A 20,435-nucleotide genomic window follows, 5' to 3' on the forward strand; every position below is an offset into this window, starting at 1 on the left:
ATAATCGACGCCCCCTCAGAAACGCGCAGCGCGTCACTACGGCTGATCTACAGATCACCTGGTTGTGCTTCTAACGCCAGGTAGATGATTTGTAAATTAGATAGCTATGAATAGATGGATGCATGGATAGATAAATAAATTAAATAAAACAGTTCACTTCAAGAATAAAGACATAATATGCTCCTTTCCCTAAATACTATGATTTAATCTTGTAATATTATGTCTTTATTCTCATAATATTATGACTATTCCTGTAATATTACGTCTTTATTCTCGTTATTTTAGTTCTTCATTCTTTTAATATAACTTTATTTAAGTAATATTACGTATTAGTAATATCTTTATTCTTGTAATAAAACGACTTTATTATAGTAATATTACGTCTTTATTCTCGTAATATAAAGTCTTTATTTTCATAATATTTGTTCTCATAATATTAAGTCTTTATTCTCATAATATTTTGTGTTTACCTTGTAGCGTTATGTCTTTATTCTCGAAGTAAACTGGGTTTTTTTTGTATGGCCCTAAAACACCTTCCTAATAAACAAATATACAAGGAACACATTGGATTACATCATGTTCAGAAAAAAATAAAGTCATGTCCTTATTGTCCTCATTTATTGTATGATAACAATTTTCATAACAGGCCTAGTGGTAATGGTGTAGTACATACAATAATTTGAGAGCTTCAAGAAAGCAGCCAAAGTTAAGGCTAGTTTTTATTTATTTTAACAAACCAAGATGATAATAAACTGGAAATTTCTGTTGAATAGAAAACTCCTTTTGGGAGGACTCATTTAGATATAGTAAAAAATCCATGCCATCTAACAATTATGTTTGATGATAATAAACCCTGTGAGTTAGTCTTACTATTTCCATTTGGGCCTTTTGATTCTTTCTTGACTTTTTTACTGTTTATATTGAATTCCAATATCATCCAATTCTATTCCTATTTATTTTTGCACACACCCAAGCGATAGAGTTTCTTTTCCCCCACAGCCACCAAATTTTATGTACACTATATGGGCATGTTACTGGGCTCTAATCCCCAGCTATCCTAACCCACACCCCTTTATTTGTCACTTTGTTTTTCCTATTCACCCCCCTTCACTCTCATTCATTGTGGTCCACACCCTAGAGCTTAGAGCTTTATTTGCAGAAAAGCCAACAAACTGCTTGTCTTTGTTCAGGGCAGGTCCCCAAGCTGTAATTCACAGCGAGACCTACAGTACCTGCTCTCATCTGTCTGTTTTCATCCTTTACATTCTGAGCTACCTTTAGAAAATATGTTTACAAGATATGTGCATTTTACAAATAATTAGGTCTCACTTTATAGGGTCTGCATCTGTATAGCTAGTGTTACTGTAATTACACAAAGGTAACTCAGTATCTGTAATAGCGTATACATTTATATGTGGCTGTGCATGTGTAATACGTTTTTGGTAAATTAATTAATTCTGGGTTTAACTACTGGTTTTCCTGTCATGCTACTGACATGCTTTTGTATCAAATCTAAGTTGAAACACGTCTAATAATGCGCCTGAAACAGTAAATACACCAATGGTCCACATTTTTGCAGTGTTGGATTTTAATGCTCTTTTTAAGGAAGGCAAAAGTTACCAGGAACAATAAATAAATATGTTTTAAAATATAATAATAATAATAATAATAATAATAATTTTATTTATATAGCACCTTTCATACATAAGATGTAGCTCAAAGTGCTTTTCAATATAAGATCAATATACAAGATAATTACCAGAGGTACATTACAACAAGGTAAACAAAATAATAGGAAAAGTGAATACCAAAAAAGAAAAAGTAGGGAAAAAAAAAAAAAAAAAAAAAAAAAAAATTCAGCAAAACATAGAAACAATAAATATAAAATATAATTTATAAAGCTAGTAGAAAGCGAGGGTGTATAGATGTGTTTTAAGCTGTTTTTTAAATTGTGTAATATCTGGTGACTGTCGAATGTGTATCGGTAGAGAGTTCCAAATTTTTGGTGCATAAAAACAGAAGGCAGCTTCACCCGTCTTTTTATATTGCATTTTAGGAATATCTAATAAAGCAGCTCCTGATGATCTTAGAGCTCGATCTGGAACATATTCTGTCAATAGTTCAGAAATGTAATGAGGAGCTGATCCAGTCAGACATTTAAAAACCAGTAAGAGAATCTTAAAATCTATTCTAAATGGCACTGGCAGCCAGTGCAGTGAAGCTAGAACAGGTGTGATGTGTTCTCTCTTTTTAGCGCGAGTTAGAACTCTAGCTGCAGCGTTCTGAACCAGCTGTAATCTGTCAGTAGTAGATATAGACCATAGGTTTATACTCTGGGGGTCATGACACCATACCTGTCTTTTGGGGTATGTCTCTACCAACTTTGCACATGTAGAGACTGTGATTTTTGCACATTCTGCTTGGATGGAGATCTTATGTAAACAGCAAACAATTTTTCATGTGTTGCCACAGATTTTCAATAGGATCAATAGCCAGATTTGTGGCGTGCACTACTTACAGTTGTCCTGCAGACAGATTCTCCCACATGAGCTGTGGATTTCTGCAGCTCCTCCAGAGTGACCATGGGCTTTTTGGCTGCTTCTTTGACCAGTGCTCTCCTTGCTCGATCTGTAAGTTTGCGTGGATGGCCATGTCTTGGTTGGATGATGGATTGAACAGTGCTTCCATGATTTGTATCACCATCTCTGATCTGTCCGTTGGTGAGTTTCTAAGTCTTCATGATGCTGTTTGTTCAGTAGTGTTCTATAATAAACCACTGAGGCCTTCACAGAATAGGTGTATTTATACTGTGACTAAATTACACACAGCTGAAATCTATTAACTAATTAAGTGACTTTCACTAAAATGTTGAAAACCACATATCATTTTCGTTCCACTTTACAAACTTTTTTTTGTTTGTTTTCACATGAAAAACAAAATTGTCATTGTAAGGTGACAAAATGTGAAAAAGTCACTATACATTTACCATATTTTCAGAACTGTTTTTTTTTTACTAAACTTAACATGTATATGACTGCTGACTCTTTACCTCTCATTTTCTGTCAGTTTCTTTTTTCCCTAGCATCATATGTTCTGTCTGTTCTCTACATGTCAGCCTTCTAAAACTGCTGGATAATGAATGACATTACTGCTGAAGGTTACTGTATTATTACTGCAGTCCACAAAACACAGCTCGACAGAAACCCTCAGTGTCAGAGAGAGAAAGAGGAAGAGAAGGAGAGAGAGAGAGAGAGCTGCTGAGAGCTCATGTGTCAGTGAGATCACACACCCACACACACACACACACACACACACATATATACAAGGGCTAGAAGAGCAACTCAGCTGTGCTCAGTCTCTGCTTTCCTTTCGGTGAGTAATTTGCTTTATTCTGTCCAGTGTTTCTATCTTACATGTGTTCTGTAATGAGTTTATATTACTAAATGTCCTGCCATGTCCAATCCCCCCTGTATTATTACACTAAATAGCATAGCGAGCTAGCTGTTTGAACTGCAGCAGTGTTAGCTTGTATCTACTAAGCTAGCAAGCTTAGTAGAAAGCTGCCATTGGGATTGCTGCAAACATAGAACATAGATACATAGATTAGAATGTATCTACAGTTACAGTATCTTTAGAATAGGGGAGGTAGTGGTTAATGAGTGTGTTTGCTACATGGTGGCTCTGAAATCAATAAGCATGCTGTTTTGTGCACCAGCCGGCTCAGTCCAGTCCATGAGTGTGTGTGTGTGTGTGTGTGTGTGTGTTTCTGCTGCTGTGTTTTCAGCTTCCATATGAGTGGACATTTGGCAGCCCCATGCAGAGATGTTTTCAATACAAAGGCAATATCTGCTCAGAAATCCCGGAAAGCCTCCACTCATTGTTGTGAAGCTGGGGAAAACAGGACAGCGGGGATTCTGAATCACAATAGTTTGGACTGGCCGAGCAGAAGGCCATGAGGAATTTATGCTGGCAGTGGCTTACATGAATAAAATAAGTATGACAAGAATTTTGGTGTGAACCTTAATGGATTATGAAACTGTGACCACTACTGTAGTTTATTACAGGTTATTACACAGCTATTACTGTAAAATACTACTTTATATGACTACGTCATATGTAATGGCCCCCTGGTTCCCTTCAGGCACTAGTGTGCCAGTGCATAGTGCATTAGGGTTGGGTCTGATGGCTTATAAGGTGGGGTTCTATCTGTCTAAGTTGGGCACTTTCTTCCATTTTTCCTTACTCTCTCTATATTCATACGCTAGATACAAATTTGAACTGATGTACATTTTACATTGGGTTAATAAAATTATTCTTTGTTTGAAACTTAAACTCTTAAACCATGTTGTGTTCCTCCTCTTGTGTTTCGGCGTGCGGGCGGCCACATGCCGCATATGATTAAGATTGGGAATGTAGACTTGCATGCATTTAGGTGACCTTGCACCAAGTTTTGCAAAAACGAGCCTCCTCAGGGTAGTTTTTAGCATTCCAGAGAATTGCACATTGAAGTTTAAATGGTAAATAACTAAGGCTTTGTCTGGATGTACGTGAAGAGTTTGGGCTCTGTTACAAAGTGTGCTTAGTGATAAAGTACAGGAAGGGTTTTCTGCTCTGAGCAGTGACCTGGGTAGGCAGTATAATGTGTAATAGTGAAAATAACAATATAACATGCATTCGAGCTGTAACAGTCCCTGAGGCTTTAGAAAACCAGATCCACAGGCCTTTGTTGAGTCTGCTAGAGAGAAACAGGGCCTGTTGGAAAGGAGGTGTACAGGATAGAAGGCAGTGTCCAGGGAGGAGTTAAAACAGCTGGTTCTCTTGGTTCACTTTATGAACTGTCTCTCTGAGTCTGTTACTGGTTTCCTGAATGAGCAATGAGCTTTTTTTTGCATAAATATGAGCTAAAACATCATCAGATTTCCTAAAACTAGATAAATAGAACCCAGTTGAACAAATGAGACCAACATATTATGAGCATGCTAGAAAGTACTTTTAAAACATGCATTGTGATGCACTCTTTTAAATCTGGTAATTTTAGCGATTTTTAATTTAACAATGTGTGGAAGAGCAGATGAAGTCTGAGTTCACTGTTCTGTTCTTGTATCAGCACCATTAGCAGAACCAAATGAAGCAAATGCTGTTATAGATTGAATATATGTGGCTTTGCAGGGATTGTTGCAGAAACATACTACTGCGTAAGAACTGCTGCTTTAAGAAACCAGTGGTAGAGATGCAGTTTATCCATAACAACCAGTGAAATGTTTACTTCTGTCAATGTTATCTATTCAGATCTGGAAACCCATTTCCTGGAACCACTGAAAACCCCAGCATTAACCCCTCACAGGACTAACTTATTTTACTCTATACTGAACTTGTGAAATTAGTGAACAGATTCAGATTAACTAAAAAGTGGAAATTAAAAGCACATTTTCTTCATGAAATGGAAAAGTAATTATACTGCATTGATTGCTCCTTGCTGAAGCATGAATGACTCCACAAGACCTCTTAAGGTGTGGTACTTGGAACCAAGACATTGGCATCTGTAAGTTGTGGTTAGGTAGGCTGCCATTGATCGCATTATTGAGCCTTGAGTGCCCATTACCCTGAAGCTGATTCACTTTTTGTCCTTCTTGGAGCACTTTTGGTAGGTACTGACCGCTGCATACTGTACTGGGAACATCCCACAAAGACTTGCCTAATGGTTTAAAGATGCTCCCTCTGACGCAGTAGACCAGTGTTTTTCAACCACTGTGCCGCGGCACACCAGTGTGCCGTGAGATATTGTAAGGTGTGCCGTGGAAAATTATCTAATTTCCTTAATTGGTGATTACTATTGTAAGTCGCTTTGGACAAAAGCGTCTGCCAAATGTAATGTAATGTAATGTAATGTAATGTAATTACTTGCCACATTGTCAAGTGACAGTGTTTAAAAAGTAATGCATTTTCTTCCGTGTCAGTAGGGGCAGCAGATAGCTAATTGCCTTAATACTCTAAGACAGGAGATGTGACGCAGCTGTAGTGATGAACAAGACAGGTGGACAGTGATGGAGAAGTTTTTGAAAAGGAATAATCCAAGCTCTGAACAGGGCCCGGGACAAAACCCAGACCCAGATGAAGGCTCTAGTACGGGTGGACGTCAAAAGAAGGCAAAGACAGTGAACTCGAGGCAGTACAGCGAAAGCTATCTTTCATTTGGATTTATTTTCACCGGGGATGCAGCGACACAAACTCCATTGTGCTTGGTGTGTGGCGAAAAGCTAGCTAACAGTGCCATGGTCCCAAGTAAGCTTAAACGCCATCTCCAAACGAAACATCCGACGCTTCAAAACAAGCAGACGGACTATTTTGTTCGCCTGCTTGAAAACACAGAGAAGCAGGCAACTTTTATGAGAAAAACCACAAAGGTGAGTGAGCGAGCCCTCAAAGCTAGCTACCACGTTGCTGAAATTGTTGCTAAATCAAAAAAGGCACACTCTGTGGCAGAGGCATTAATACTACCTGCCTGCAAAGCCATTGTTAAAGAGATGCTCGGCTCTGATGCGGTAAAAGAAATAGCGAAAGTCCCTCTCTCGGATAACACAATTGCCAGAAGAATTGATGACATGTCTGCAGACATCGAAAAAGCTGTTTTGGAAAAGATACGCATCGGTGGGAAATTTGCTTTTCAACTTGATGAGTCCACAGATATTAGTGGACATGCTCAACTCCTGGCCAATGTGCGTTTTGTAGATGGAGATGCCATTAGAGAAAACTTTCTATTTTGCAAGACACTGCCACAAAAAACTATAGGAGAGGAAATTTTTCGGGTCGCATCGGAATATCTTGACCAAGGAGGACTTAAATGGGAAAACTGCACAAGCGTTTGCACTGATGGTGCAGCAGCGATGGTCGGGCGCACGAAAGGCTTCGTTAGCAGGGTAAAGGAAAAAAACCCAGATGTTGTTGTTACACACTGTTTTTTGCACCGGGAGGCTCTCGTTTCCAAGACTTTACCAGCAGACCTAGTTACTGTGTTGGATGATGTGGTGCGCATGGTAAACTTTGTAAAGACACGGCCTGTGAAAAATCGCATATTTGCATCATTGTGTGAGGAAATGAGAGCGGATCATACAACCTTATTGCTCCATACAGAGGTCCGGTGGTTGTCACGTGGCAAGGTGCTGACTCGTGTGTATGAGCTGCGGGAGGAACTTAAAGTGTTTCTAACAAACGAGAGGACTGACTATGCAAAGCTGCTTGCAAGTGATGAGTGGTTGGCGAAGCTGGCATACCTGGCAGATATATTTTGTCATTTGAATGATCTGAACACACGTATTCAAGGCCGAAACGAAAACCTGCTTACAAGCACAGATAAAATAAATGGATTCCGTTGAAGGTAAAGCTCTGGCAACAGCATGTGGAACGTGCCAACCTTGACATGTTCCCACTCACCAAGACATGGCAAGATGTCAACACTGCTGCTTTATGTAAAATCATAGGTGAACATTTGAAAATTCTCGAGGAGAAGCTTTCATTTTATTTTTCTTCAATCTTCACAGAATCGCTTGACTGGGTCAGGGACCCATATAGCTCAGCATCAGTTGTTGAGAAGGACTTGACTTTACAGGAGCAAGAGGAACTAACTGAACTGAGACAAGATCGTGGTTTAAAGCTAAGCTTTGCTGACCTACCTTTGGACAGTTTTTGGCTGACTGCTGCAAATGATTTTCCCATTCTGTCAAACAGAGCTATTTCAACATTACTCCCATTTTCCACAACATATCTCTGTGAGCTAAGCTTTTCAACCCTGACTGCTATAAAAACTAAAAACAGAGAGAGACTGAGAGCTGTTGATGAAGAGCTTCGTGTGTGTCTGTCTTCATTTCCTCCCAGGATATCAGCATTGTGTTCATCTAAACAGGCCCAGGATTCCCACTGAGTGAGTATATATGAATTAAGTGACTGTATTGTCCTAATTAGGCTAAAAAGTGTCATTTTATAACATTTTTGGTTGGTGGTGTGCCGTTGGATTTTTGCAATGTAAAAAATGTGCCGTGGCTCAAAAAAGGTTGAAAAACACTGCAGTAGACCAGCCATCACAATTAGTCCTTTTCAAGTGTTTTTAGATGATTATGCTTGCTTATTTTTGCTGCATCAACACTTCAACTTCAAGAGCTGACTGTTCACTTGCTGACTAATCAGCTGACTATGATCCTTTAAGACCTATCCAATGAATGGTGCCACTGCAGCCAGATAATCAATGTTATTTTCTTCAGCCTTTCAATGAGTAATATGGCTAATGAGTGTATGACAGCAGTAAAACACATAAACAAGCTTTAATATTATCTGTAATAATGTATATAATGTGTTTACTCATGCATGTTTAGTATAGACATTTAATGTGGGCTGCTCACGGTAGGCTAAACAGTGCTGAGGTCTGATTGCAAACACATTTGTATACAATGGGGGCAGTTAATTTATGCATGCTTTTAGGAGGGGTTGTTAGGGAATGAATGGCCTCTGTTTCTAGGGCCACGTGGAGGTTAACTATAAACCCTCCCCCTTTCTACACTCTGAGAAGGGCTCCACGGCACCAACAGTCTGACAGGTACACATGTACTAACAATGCCATAATCCATTATGGCATACTTCATCTGTGGTTCTGGGTAGTTTATAGAGGTTGAATATATGTTATCAAATAGGGGCTCAAAGCCTTCTAAGAAAATATACTATGGTAGGATCATGTTCATCATCTAAAGACATGTATCTAATGTTTGTTTTCTTATTTAATCATTCTCTTCTTTCCTCTATGACTGCAGGAAAATCTGTCTGTTTTCTAAAATGGCAAGAAATCTTCTCAAAAATCCAAATGGAGAGGGTAAGAACAATATATCTCTTTATCTGATTGATACAGTACCAGTCAAAACTTTGGACACACTTTAAATTAAGTGGGTTTTCATAATTTTAAAATGTTCTGCATTGTAGATTAATACTGAAGCCATCCAAGTCAACCATGAAGAAAACAAATGGAATTATTTAGTAAACAAAAAAGTGGGCATATAAAAAAAAAACAGGACATGTTTTATATTTTAGATTCTTAAAAGTAGCACCTCTTGCTTAGATGTCATCTTTGCACTTCTGGCATCTTGGCATTTTTGTCTCAGACAGCTTTATGAATAATGTTTCAATCCATATTATGACAAGAACTACTCAACTTAACTCGAGTAAAGAAAAAAATTCAATCTGAAAAATTGAAGAACTTTGAAATATGAAGAACTTTGAAAGTATCCACAAGTGCAGTCGCAAATAACATAAAAAATGTTGTGATGAAACTGGCTCTCATCAGGACCAGAAAAGGAAGACCAAAAGTTACCTCTGTTGCACAGGATAAGTTTATCAGCTTACCAGCCTCAGAAACATTAACTCAGAAGTTAACAGCCCCCCAGACAAAAGCACCTAAATGCTTCACAGAGTATTTTGATTTGTTTAAAACTTTTAAGTCACCACATTATTCCTTGTAGTAGATGTGTTTCTTCATTCACATCCAACATTTAATGAAAAGAGGTGTTTCCAAACATTTGTCTGGCTATAGATGTTAGCTAGCATGAAGGAATTGCATTTTAAGGAATAGACTCTGTCCAATAGAGTTCTGCCTGGATTTATGCCAGCTGGTTTAAATCCTGACTAGGTTTTTAGCGTATATTTTAACTTATGCTATCTAAATATTCTGCTTATAATTTTGCTGGGAGTATTTCCTAATACATGTGATTTAGCCCAAATATTTCACCTGCTGTTTATTTAGCTTTTTAGCTTTAATTATAAATATACACTACTGTAGTGCAACTCGTCTGAATACACCTGAAACACCGGCATACTCAAACCAGAAAACTGTGACACTGGGATTATAGCTCAACAACACTTTAGCTCCAGTGTCCCTGGGGGCTAAAGCCATGCAGGGCAAGGTGGATTTCCCAGTTTAGCATTTAGCATGTATTTAGAGAAAATCACCAAACTCTGTTGGACATCAGCCCTCCAGGACTACAATTACCCACTGCAACTGCTAACGCTAATTTAATGCTCCTCATCCTGGAGGCACCCTGTCCTGCACATTTAAAGCGTGTCCTGCTGTAAAACGCTCGTATTAACTTTCTTTGCTAACTAAGCTAACTTGAGCCTGCTTCATTTTGATATACTGTACCATGTCCAAAATGACTTCCTACACTCAGGAAAGTGCACAAAACAGATTACAAAACTTCCCAATAATGTCCAATACACTGTGTAAAAACAGTATTTTTGCCTGTCTGCTTTGTTAGCTCAATAAAAATGTTGCAATGAGACTTGCTACCATGTTACATGCACAGAGTCTTTTAACCAAAGCTCATTAAAGTTGGTTTCTACTTGTTCCTACCCAAGAGAATATGGAATACTGGGAATTAACGGAGAACGGGGGTGACGAGTGGCGTGTGGAGGAAATGCCTGGGGACTGTGGACATGCCTTTACTGATGACGCCACAACCAAATACTTCACCACCTCTTTTGAGTGAGACATTTTGTTTTTTTTTCTATATGTGTGTGTGTGTGTGTGTGTGTGCAAGTAAATAAATAAACAGACACCAACTTTATGAAATCAATGGGGAGAATGTGTTATTGCTTTGAGCATTCTAAAAAGAAAAAGTACTTTTAAAACGTGCATTATGGTGCAGTCTCTTTTTAGAGTGAATGAATCTGGTGATTTATAGAGATAACTAATGTCAATGTCAAATTTTCTGCGTTCATTGTTAAAGCAGCTTTACTCTGCATAAATATACATGCTGGTTTGGAACACGGAACCTTATAGGTATATTTACTCTCTATCAACCCCCATCAGACAGCTCTGACCAATCAGAGGAGACAATGCGCTCACATGGTTTGTTGAGGTGCAAAGACTTTTATTCGTTGAATGACTAGTCACACCGGTGCACCCTAAGATTGTTTTTAGTTGTAATATTGAGGGATTTGGTCATACTCTAAAGCCCTGTTTCTTTATTTCATACAATGCATTGACGCCAACAATGGAAAGCACAGTGGGTGGAAATGATCGTGACCCCCGGCCTCTGGCTAGAAATGTCAGTGTGAACAATCAACCAACTCTGGCAAAAATCACATCCAATCACATTCAATACAAGAGTTCCCGCCACACACATATCCTAAAAGGCTTTACAGAATTCTTTCGCTTACATGGGACATGGCAAAAATCATGGGGCATGATACTAGTTGCCATGTCAGTGTGTGCAAATAAATACATCTCTGGAAAATTGAAGAGACCACTTTAGTTTCTGAATCAGTTTCTCTGATTTTGCTATTTCTAGATATATATTTTAGTACAATGAACATTGTTGTTTTATTCTATAAACTACGGAGAACATATCTCCCATATTTTAAATAAAATATTCTCATTTAAAGCATTTATTTGCAGAAAATGAGAAATGCCTGAAATAACAAAAAAGATGCAGAGCTTTCAGACCTCAAATAATGCAAAGCAAAAGTTCATATTCATAAAGTTTTTAGAGTTCAGAAATCAATATTTGGTGGAATAACCCTGGTTTTTAATCACAGTTTTCATGCATCTTGGCATCATGTTCTCCTCCACCAGTCTTACACACTGCTTTTGGATAAATCTTTGCCACTCCTGGTGCAAAAAAATAAGCATTTCAGCTTGGTTTGATGGCTTGTGATCATCCATCTTCCTTTTGATTATATTCCAAAGGTTTTTAATTAGGACAAATCAAAGAAAATAATCATAATTAAGTGTTCTCTTTTGTTTCCAGAGCTGAATATCCAACATTCATCAGGTTTCACAAATTTAATCTCAAGAACTGACAAAATACCATGTGATGAGCCAACACAGCATAGCATTTATCATTTAGAACTGCAATCTAAAGTAGCATTAATGTTTAGTCAGTAATGTTTAAAAATGTATTGTACAGTGTATTGTGTATTGTATACAAATGATCAAAAACTAATGTCTACCATATTCCACAACTCCACTGTTTCAGGCTGTGCCTTAAGAAGCAGCTGATTGACTTGTTGGCAGAAGGCTACAGCAGTGAGGAGCTGGACAATCAGCCAGCTGTCCATGTGGAGGACTGGTAAAGATCTACTGCTTCCAAATTTTCTACATTTCTGTGACCCAAAAACAAACTGTCCTTTCCACCTGTCTCATCCGTTTGTCCTTGATGTCTGTGTGTGTGTGTGTGTGTGTGTGTGTGTTCAGGTACTGTGGCCGTACAGACTGCGGGTGTGTTTACCAGCTAACAGTGTGTCTGCTTGACGAGAATAAGGAGGTGATACAGGAGTTCACACCGGAGAGTGTGACCCTTGACCCTGACACTGACGACTGTTCTTGGAAACAGGTGGGGACAGATCTTTTAAAGAACTCTACATTACTGTATTCTACAGTGCTAAATTCTATAACTTACCGTATGATAATTTTACAGTCATATGAAAAAGTTTGGGCACCCCTATTAATCTTAATCATTTTAGTTCTAAATATTTGGGTGTTTGCAGCAGCCATTTCAGTTTGATTTATCTAATAACTGATGGACACAGTAATATTTCAGGATTGAAATGAGGTTTATTGTACTAACAGAAAATGTGCAATATGCATTAAACCAAATTTTGACCGGCGCAAAAGTATGGGCACCCTTATCATTTTATTGATTTGAATACTCCTAACTACTTTTTACTGACTTACTGAAGCACAGAATTGGTTTGGTAACCTCATTGAGCTTTGAACTTCATAGCCAGGTGTATCCAATCATGAGAAAAGGTATTTAAGGTGGCCAATTGCAAGTTGTTCTCCTATTTGAATCTCCTCTTTATAGTTAGAGGAGGAAGCAAAAAAAAAAACAGAGCTATGAGTCTATGGATAAAAAACAAACAATTGTGAAGCTGAGAAAAGATGGAAAATGAATCAGAACCATTACACAAATATTGGCCATAGCCAGAACAACCGTTTGGAATGTTCTGAAGAAGAAAGTCGGCACTGGTGTACTAAGTAATAGATGTCGAACAGTTAGACCAAGCCTACAATCTACTGTTTGTATTAGACTGTATGAACAAAAGTACAGAGAAACTACACTAATTAACAAGAAGATAAGGAAGGGCAGTCAAGGATTTGCCATGAAGTACAGAGACAAGCCCCTGGACTGATTATGGGCTTTTATCTTTACCAATTGTGATAGAAAGGCTAAAGTTTGGAGAAAAACAATGATCCTCACCTTATCTCCAACATACCAGCTCATATGTGAAACACAGTGCAGGTAGAGCCATGGCTTAGGTTTACGTGGCTTCTACTCAAAAGGGACTCATTAATCTTTATTGATGAATTCTACCGAACGATTTTGTGTAATATTTTGAACGATGCAACAAAACTGATTGGAAGATTCTTCATTATACAGATAGATAATGACCCGAAGCACACTGCAGCCTGGAAAAGCATAAAAAAGGGAGAATGCAAGTTTAGTGATGTCAGTGGGTCACAGATGTGATGTAGTTATTGTAAGGAAAAAATGTATAACTAAGTCATTGTTAAATTGAATATTTTGACTTACTAAACTTACTAGATTTTCCTCTTCACAGATCACCCACACGTTTTCTGAATACGGCCCGGGCGTGCGCTTCATCTCTTTCGAGCATGGTGGTCAGGACACCAAGTACTGGCAAGGCTGGTTTGGAGTGAGAGTAACTGGCAGCTCTGTTACTATAGACCTTTAAGAGGAGCAGAGACAGACAGAGAGACTACCTTATGTAGCTTAAGCCTTGAATAGCTGCGTTATATATCTATATTTTTGTTTGTTTAGCTAAAGTAACACATATTTTTTTATTAATCTGTACTAACAATAAACCAAGTATCTCTCGAACACTTAGCCAGCTAGTTTAACCAATTTTAGCAATATTAATGAACCCTGAAGTAAACCCTTATTTAAAATGACCTCATCATGCTTGCTCCTGCTCTTTCAAACACCCACACAGAAACCTTATTGGTCAACCAAGCAACTCTCTCACTGTCTCTCACTTTTCTTTTGGTGAGCGCTCTCTCTATTACATGCTTGATCAAAAAAAAAAGATAATTTGCGGGTATCAGGAAGCCTCTAATAACATGTGGGAGACTCCTTGAACTTCTGTGATAAGAGGGACCTCTGCACTTAGTCTGAGTCTGACATGGAAAATGAATAATATGCAGTAGCTTACAGAGCAAAATGCACTAATAAAAAAGGTGCTGCCAGTGAACCTGTTGTGTGAGTTTTTTTGTAAATCCTTTTAACAACCTGTCCATATCGTTGCTGTCCAAGGAAAAACAAGTCAAGGTGCATCTTAAAAAATTGAAAATCATTGAAAAGTTACTTAATTTCAGTATTTCAGTTTAAAAAATGTGAAACTCATATATTCTACACATGTATTACACACAGAGTGATAATGCCGCTCTCCACAGTTCATCTTTCAGCCCAATCAGTGAGTAGCAGAGCTAACTAGCTAGATAATCATACACACCATCCAGCGCTGCAGAAGTACAGCAGCAGCTACAGTCACGAATCACGTTCAGACTGTTTTTAGTGCTGGATAAGCAGCAATTGTCTGTTGTTCCTTAGCTTCACAGTGTAGTTCTGTACAGGTAATTCCAGACTGACTCCACTGGTGCTGAGCCAGAGTGTTAGTGTTATAAAAACTTATTATATGCGCTATTTTTAACAGTAGATATCGGCTATTTCAAGCACTACAGAAAAGAGGCCGTGAGGTGGAGTACTTGCAGTACTTGCAGAGGTGGAGTTCTTGCAGTATTGACTTACGTATCATTGAAGTATCATTATTAAAATAATATAAATATAAATATATATATATATTTATATATAAATATATATATTATAAATAAATATATAGTTTTTTTTACTATATACAATTTTTTAAGTATCTTTATATATTTCCTCTAATTGTTTTTGTATACATAGTTTTATTTTTATTAGTTTATATATATATATATTTTTTTTTTTTTCCCTGACATTTCTCTGTCCTTTCCTCTGTACTTGCAACATTGTAAATTTCCCCATTGTGGGATCAATAAAGGATTATCTTATCTTATCTTATAAAACTGTTTACAAACATATATCCCTCCTGAAAATAGTTTATTTTTGGTAAATAATCACTTTGTTTATTTACAGTCATCTTAGATTTCCAGTGTTCGCTTAGAGGTGGCTGTAATTAGGCATAATTAGCTGGAAGATTGCCTGGCATCGGTGTGGCACACTGATGGTCAAGATAGGTATCAGCGATAAAAATCGATCTGATGTGAATTTAAAACCAATAGAATAATCTTGGAACCTGATGTCAGGGAAACTGTCAAATAGAAAGATAAAGAAATAAATAAAAGTATAAATAATCAGGATGATACATCTTGTTAAAAATATGCATTTATTAAATACAACGTTACTGACACACAAAAATGTTAGTGGTTATAAGTGGCTGACAGACAATCATTTAAATAAAGATTAAAAACAAAGATTAAAATACAAGTGAATAACAGCCTACTGAGTGACACATTCTTTAAAACCATACAAAGACGTAATACAAAGTGTAACATGTTGTAAAACCGTGACTTGTAATTTTGGAAGAAATGATGACATTACAAAAATCTATCCTTCAGATTTTCACCAAAAATGACAATAAAATGTAACAACGATTGTTTGAAAAGTGTGGGTTGATACATAGCACCAATGTTGAACATTTTGGATTTGATAAAGTGTTTAGTGTTCTGCTTCTACAATTGTTCTAACAAAGTGGTTTATTGTGAAATAATTTGATTATATAGCTATCAATTTCAAAATAAAGTATCCTACATCACTACTGCAAATACTGATATACCTGCATATTGATTGCCTTTTAATTCTAATCTAATCACGCTGCTCTGAAATCATGCAATATGCTGTATTGTACAAACACTCTCTATACGCTCTTCTTGTGATGACTATGATGTAAAACGCAGCAGTGTGGTCAAACAGAAAAAGGTGTGCAACAACAGGTTGACAACATATGTTTCTACATATGGGTCTATAGACCCATACAAACAGTTTTATGGAGAGACTGATCTATATTGTTTCTGTATTGGTTTTGCGTTTAACCACACAGTGGTAAATGCATGTTATGCTCTGTCGATACATAATATCTGGGGATAAACTACAAAGCTGGTCCCGAAATGGCTGTTTTTATGCAGCAAAGTTGTTCAACTCAATGCCAAAGTTCACTAACCCACAGATTCAATTTCCTGCTAGTCCAGTTGGGTTCATCTCCAGTGCTAGAGTGAACATGGCTCATCTTCATTCTGCTGGTGTCTGCATTTGCTTGCAGAAGGTGTCAAACTGCTGCTGCTCAAGTTCTGTCATCACTTTGTTCAGGGCGTAGATCTGTAACACAGTGAGGAACAACATTCCAGATAATCCAACACATACAGTGTGTCAATATCCTGAGTGTCCACTTTATTGGAAACACCTGCACTGTAGATTACAGTTATAGACCGCAAATCCCTTCATCGATGATCACTGACTGGCCACAGAACCGAAATATGGTGACTCCAAGGTGTGTATCTTTTTTGTCCATTTAGTTTCAGTTTCACACTGCAGTTTATTGAGCAGACTAAAGAACTTTACTACATCTGGACATCGATTGGATTGTAGAATGTTAGTTATGTTAGAGTTTGGTGAGTTGCTTTGTGTTTAGGTGTTGTGCTGAATTTTATCTCTCTGTCAGAATCCATCTCCCCTTCACGTTCATGCTTTCACCCTGCAGCAGAATGAGTGTAAAAGACTCTCCCCTAAAATTTATTTTATTTCTGTTTATAAATAAGAGCTAATCTACTGTTACAGTAAATAAATGAATTCTCAGTCTAGTCCCAGGTTCATACTTTGTGTTTGTGTTCATACTGCTGCGGGACGCATCTGCACTTCGCCAAGGGGAGCTGGATAATGGCACAACACCACTTCTTTATTAATCTGATTTGTTTAAGACTGACTCAGCTTCCTCTAATAGGTCTGAAAGTCTCAACAATCTAAAAAAGTGCAGACTGCAGATAAACCGAACTATGGTTCAGTAGATCTGGACTGATAACACCACTTGTGGCCTGCTCAAACTCTGGTCCTTTAGTCTAGACTGTGGGTTACGGTCCCTTTCACATGTGCTACTTTGGTTTAGACCCAAACTGAAACAAAGTAGGTGTAAAAAAAAAAAAACCCTTAAACTAAAAAAAAAAAAAGACACTGAATGATCTAGTGAACAGCAGTGCTGTGGTTAAACTGTGACCAATGACCGACTTATGTAGATGAAGCACACCTGATTCTACTTCTTTAACAAGAGATTAAGTACGGTTAAACTGGTAAAGTTCTTTAATTTATATAATTCTGCACCCATTTTGATCCTTTGCAAATAAAGCTGGTTCCACTTGTAGTACAGGATTCTAAAAAAGCATACAGCTGATGTTTAAAATAAAGTGCAGATCCATTTTTCTATTATTTTTTATAAAATAACAAAAATGTAACTGAGATCTGCAATTATCAAACTAGGAGCAATGGCTACATTTATCATTTAGGCATTATAAAAACATTTGCATAATATATGCATACATGTTTTGAGAATACATATAAGCATAAACATAAGTATGCTAATAGAAACAATAACTTACAATACACAAAGACATGGTAGTGTATTAATTTACTCCCATCGTATGCATACAACTCCATAATCCATGAGCTGCTGTCACATGGCAAAAACCAACAGCATCTAAAGTCGTTTTATTTATGAAAGGGAATTTGTAATCTGACAGACTTTGTTTACACTTTATTTTAATAAAATAATTAATCATACACATACTTTATGCTTTATATAAATCAGAGGAGCACACAGCAAAAGCAAGGAAAAGAACAACAGTATCAAATCAGGAATGAAAAGAAATGTAAGAATTTCTACAAGTCCTAGTAATATCAGTATGAAATATATCTTTCCATGCTTTGCATTACCTCTGCCCTCTGTCTCTGCTTGAGCTCCTGCTGTGCAGATTTCTGTTTAGCTCTGTCTCCTCGTGTTGGAGTCTCTTTCTGCTTCTGCTTGTCTTTTCGACATGCGGGCTCCATCGTTTTGTGATTGCTCCTGTGGCTCAGTGTTCCTTCTGGAAGATTCTGACCACAAAAACATAAATGTAAATTCACATATCACTCAACCCAGGATGAGTTAGCAATCACCAAGAAAACCGTTGTTATGGACTGGGAATAAAAAAAAGAGCACTACCACTCACTGGGAAAATTACAAACTGAATCAAACAAACACATTAATCACAAATTAATCTGGAGACCAGTAATTAACTTCATTTAACTGTAACCAGTACGGCAGTACAATATATTGTTTCAGTATTGTCATTACAATGTACAAAAGCACAAGTTAAAAAAAAAAAAAATGCTGCTTATGTATCTGCCAAATAACACCCGTCAAGTAACAATCTAATGTTGCAATTAGGCTGTCAACGTTGACACCACTAATATAAATATAACTGCATTTTAGATTCTTACATTCCTTCTTTTATTTACATTTAAATATCCATTGTAAAAACTTGTGTCTTAATCACAGAATATTGATTAATCCGATTAAAGTCTTAAGTCGTTTGACACCCTTAGTTGCAATATATGTGGCTAAACACCTTTACCACTCTGACTTTGGACTTGATAATAAAACACAGTGGATCAACACCAGCAGATGACATGTCTCCCCAAACCATCACTGATTGGTGGAAACTTCACACTAGACCTCAAGCAGTTTGGACTGTGTGTCTCTCCACTCTTCCTCCAGACTCTGCTCTCTTGAATGTTAGAATGTTTGTGATGGTCTTTGTAATGAATGAACTTGAGGATACTTTCAAAATTCTTAAAATTTTCGGATTGACTAACCAACATTTCTTTAATTAATAATAGTAATAATATAATTAATAGTATTTTTCTTCACTTAGTTGAGTAGTTCTTTTGCCATAACATGGATTAGAACATTACTCAAATAGCAATAAGCAATAACCTACAAAAAAAAACATTCAAATATTGATCTATAGAGGTAAGTTACGTTAGATGCTAGCTAACGTACGTATCTGCATTTTCTGCTGCATTTAAACTGATTAAAATGTTTTTTAGCAGTTCATTTTTTAGAATTGTTTTAACTATGTAGCTATTATTAAAAAGCGACCCTTCTTTATCTAAGATAAAGCTAAGCTTGGTTGTTATCTAGGCTAGGTAAACAGTAGTATTAAGCTAAAGCTAAGCTAGCCTAGCTTTTCCTTCAACTTCAAAATCCAACATTCAGCTAAAAACCCTGCAGTTTTTACTCACCCAGACACGCTACAATCAGAGGTAATGAATATTAAAACGTTATTATAACGTTAGCACGTCAGGTAAATGTCTTAAAAGAAGATAATACGCGTTAAAAACCGTAAACAGTTGGCTAGCTAGCTAGCAGCGTTAGCAGCAGGCAGGCATCCCGGTGTTACAGGGAAATAACCCCGACTCCTCTCCTCTCCTCCACTCCCCGCAGGACCGTTCCGCTCCCCGCTCTGAGCCTCAGCTCCAGCAGACTGATCCGTTTATTAGCTGTTTAAAAATCCATTATAAAATAATTAAACTACATTATTAGAAATAACACACAACTCGCAGCTGTTCTTTGTGTTTTGTGATGTGTTTTACTCTGTAATGCATAATAATATATTTACAAAAAACACAGAAACCACAAGAGGTCGCCCCTGCTGTTCTGAAGAGCTGCAGTGGTGAAGGGATTTTTTTTAAAGGACTGGGGTTCAGTCCTAGATACAGATATATACAGCGCCCGAAAAAAAGAGAGACCACTTCAGTTTCTGAATTAGTTTCTCTGATTTTGCTATTTATAGGTTTATGTTTAAGTAAAATAAACATTGTTGTTTTATTCTATAAACTATGGACAACATTTTTTTTCCAAATTCTAAATAAATATATTGTTCTTTCGAGCATTTATTTGCAGAAAATGAGAAATTGCTGAAATAACAAAAAATACCTCAAATAATGCAAAGAAAACAAGTTCATATTCATAAAGTTTTAAGAGTTCTGAAATCAATATTTGGTGGAATAACCCTGTTTTTTTCATGCATCTTGGCATGTTCTCCTCCACCAGTCTTACACACTGCTTTTGGATAACTTTATGCCTTTACTCCTGGTGCAAAAATTCAAGCAGTTCCTTGGTTTGATGGCTTACGATCATCCATCTTCCTCTTGATTATATTCCAGAGGATTTCAATTTGGTAAAATCAAAGAAACTCACAATTTTAAGTGGTCTCTTATTTTTTTTATTATTATATATAGAGAGAATCTGAGAGAATCTGAAGTTTCTAAAATAAGGGAGCAGATGACATAAATATTGTCTTAACT

General features: G+C 37.1%; 2 protein-coding genes across 4 annotated transcripts; one reads left to right on the forward strand and one right to left on the reverse strand.

Annotated features, from left to right (window-relative positions):
- The first annotated feature begins 3,266 nt into the window (after nt 1–3,266).
- fbxo2 (F-box protein 2) lies at nt 3,267–14,250 on the forward strand. Of its 3 annotated transcripts, XM_022682301.2 has the most exons (7): nt 3,287–3,372; nt 7,873–7,918; nt 8,799–8,857; nt 10,393–10,519; nt 12,015–12,107; nt 12,233–12,371; nt 13,600–14,250. In XM_022682301.2, the coding sequence occupies exons 3-7, from the start codon at nt 8,821–8,823 to the stop codon at nt 13,732–13,734; spliced, it is 531 nt and encodes a 176-aa protein (XP_022538022.2). In that variant the 5' UTR covers nt 3,287–3,372; nt 7,873–7,918; nt 8,799–8,820; the 3' UTR covers nt 13,735–14,250. The 3 variants fall into 3 exon arrangements, with proteins under 3 accessions (XP_007251481.3, XP_022538022.2, XP_022538021.2); XM_007251419.4 differs by lacking the exon at nt 7,873–7,918 and having other exon boundaries at nt 3,267–3,372; XM_022682300.2 differs by lacking the exons at nt 3,287–3,372; nt 7,873–7,918 and adding an exon at nt 8,478–8,587.
- A 1,157-nt stretch (nt 14,251–15,407) lies between these two features.
- On the reverse strand, nt 15,408–19,542 carry LOC103047289 (small vasohibin binding protein). Its single transcript, XM_007251418.4, has 3 exons — nt 19,371–19,542; nt 18,021–18,179; nt 15,408–16,415 (listed from the first exon to the last, which is right to left on the reverse strand). The coding sequence occupies exons 2-3, from the start codon at nt 18,132–18,134 to the stop codon at nt 16,329–16,331; spliced, it is 201 nt and encodes a 66-aa protein (XP_007251480.1). The 5' UTR covers nt 18,135–18,179; nt 19,371–19,542; the 3' UTR covers nt 15,408–16,328.
- Nucleotides 19,543–20,435: the final 893 nt, after the last annotated feature.

This window comes from Astyanax mexicanus, chromosome 24, assembly GCF_023375975.1.
Source record: "Astyanax mexicanus isolate ESR-SI-001 chromosome 24, AstMex3_surface, whole genome shotgun sequence".
NCBI classification, from domain to species: Eukaryota; Metazoa; Chordata; class Actinopteri; order Characiformes; family Acestrorhamphidae; genus Astyanax; species Astyanax mexicanus.

Excerpts from the sequence above, each read along its gene's own strand:
- fbxo2 (XM_022682300.2), top strand. The coding sequence starts at position 8,493 with ATGGCCTCTGTTTCTAGGGCCACGTGGAGGTTAACTATAAACCCTCCC. Across the intron at positions 8,858-10,392 it reads CAAAAATCCAAATGGAGAGG|AGAATATGGAATACTGGGAA; the intron begins GTAAGAACAATA and ends TTCCTACCCAAG. Across the intron at positions 12,372-13,599 it reads ACGACTGTTCTTGGAAACAG|ATCACCCACACGTTTTCTGA; the intron begins GTGGGGACAGAT and ends TCCTCTTCACAG.
- LOC103047289 (XM_007251418.4), bottom strand. The coding sequence starts at position 18,134 with ATGGAGCCCGCATGTCGAAAAGACAAGCAGAAGCAGAAAGAGACTCCA. Across the intron at positions 16,416-18,020 it reads AGCAGAGACAGAGGGCAGAG|ATCTACGCCCTGAACAAAGT; the intron begins GTAATGCAAAGC and ends ACTGTGTTACAG.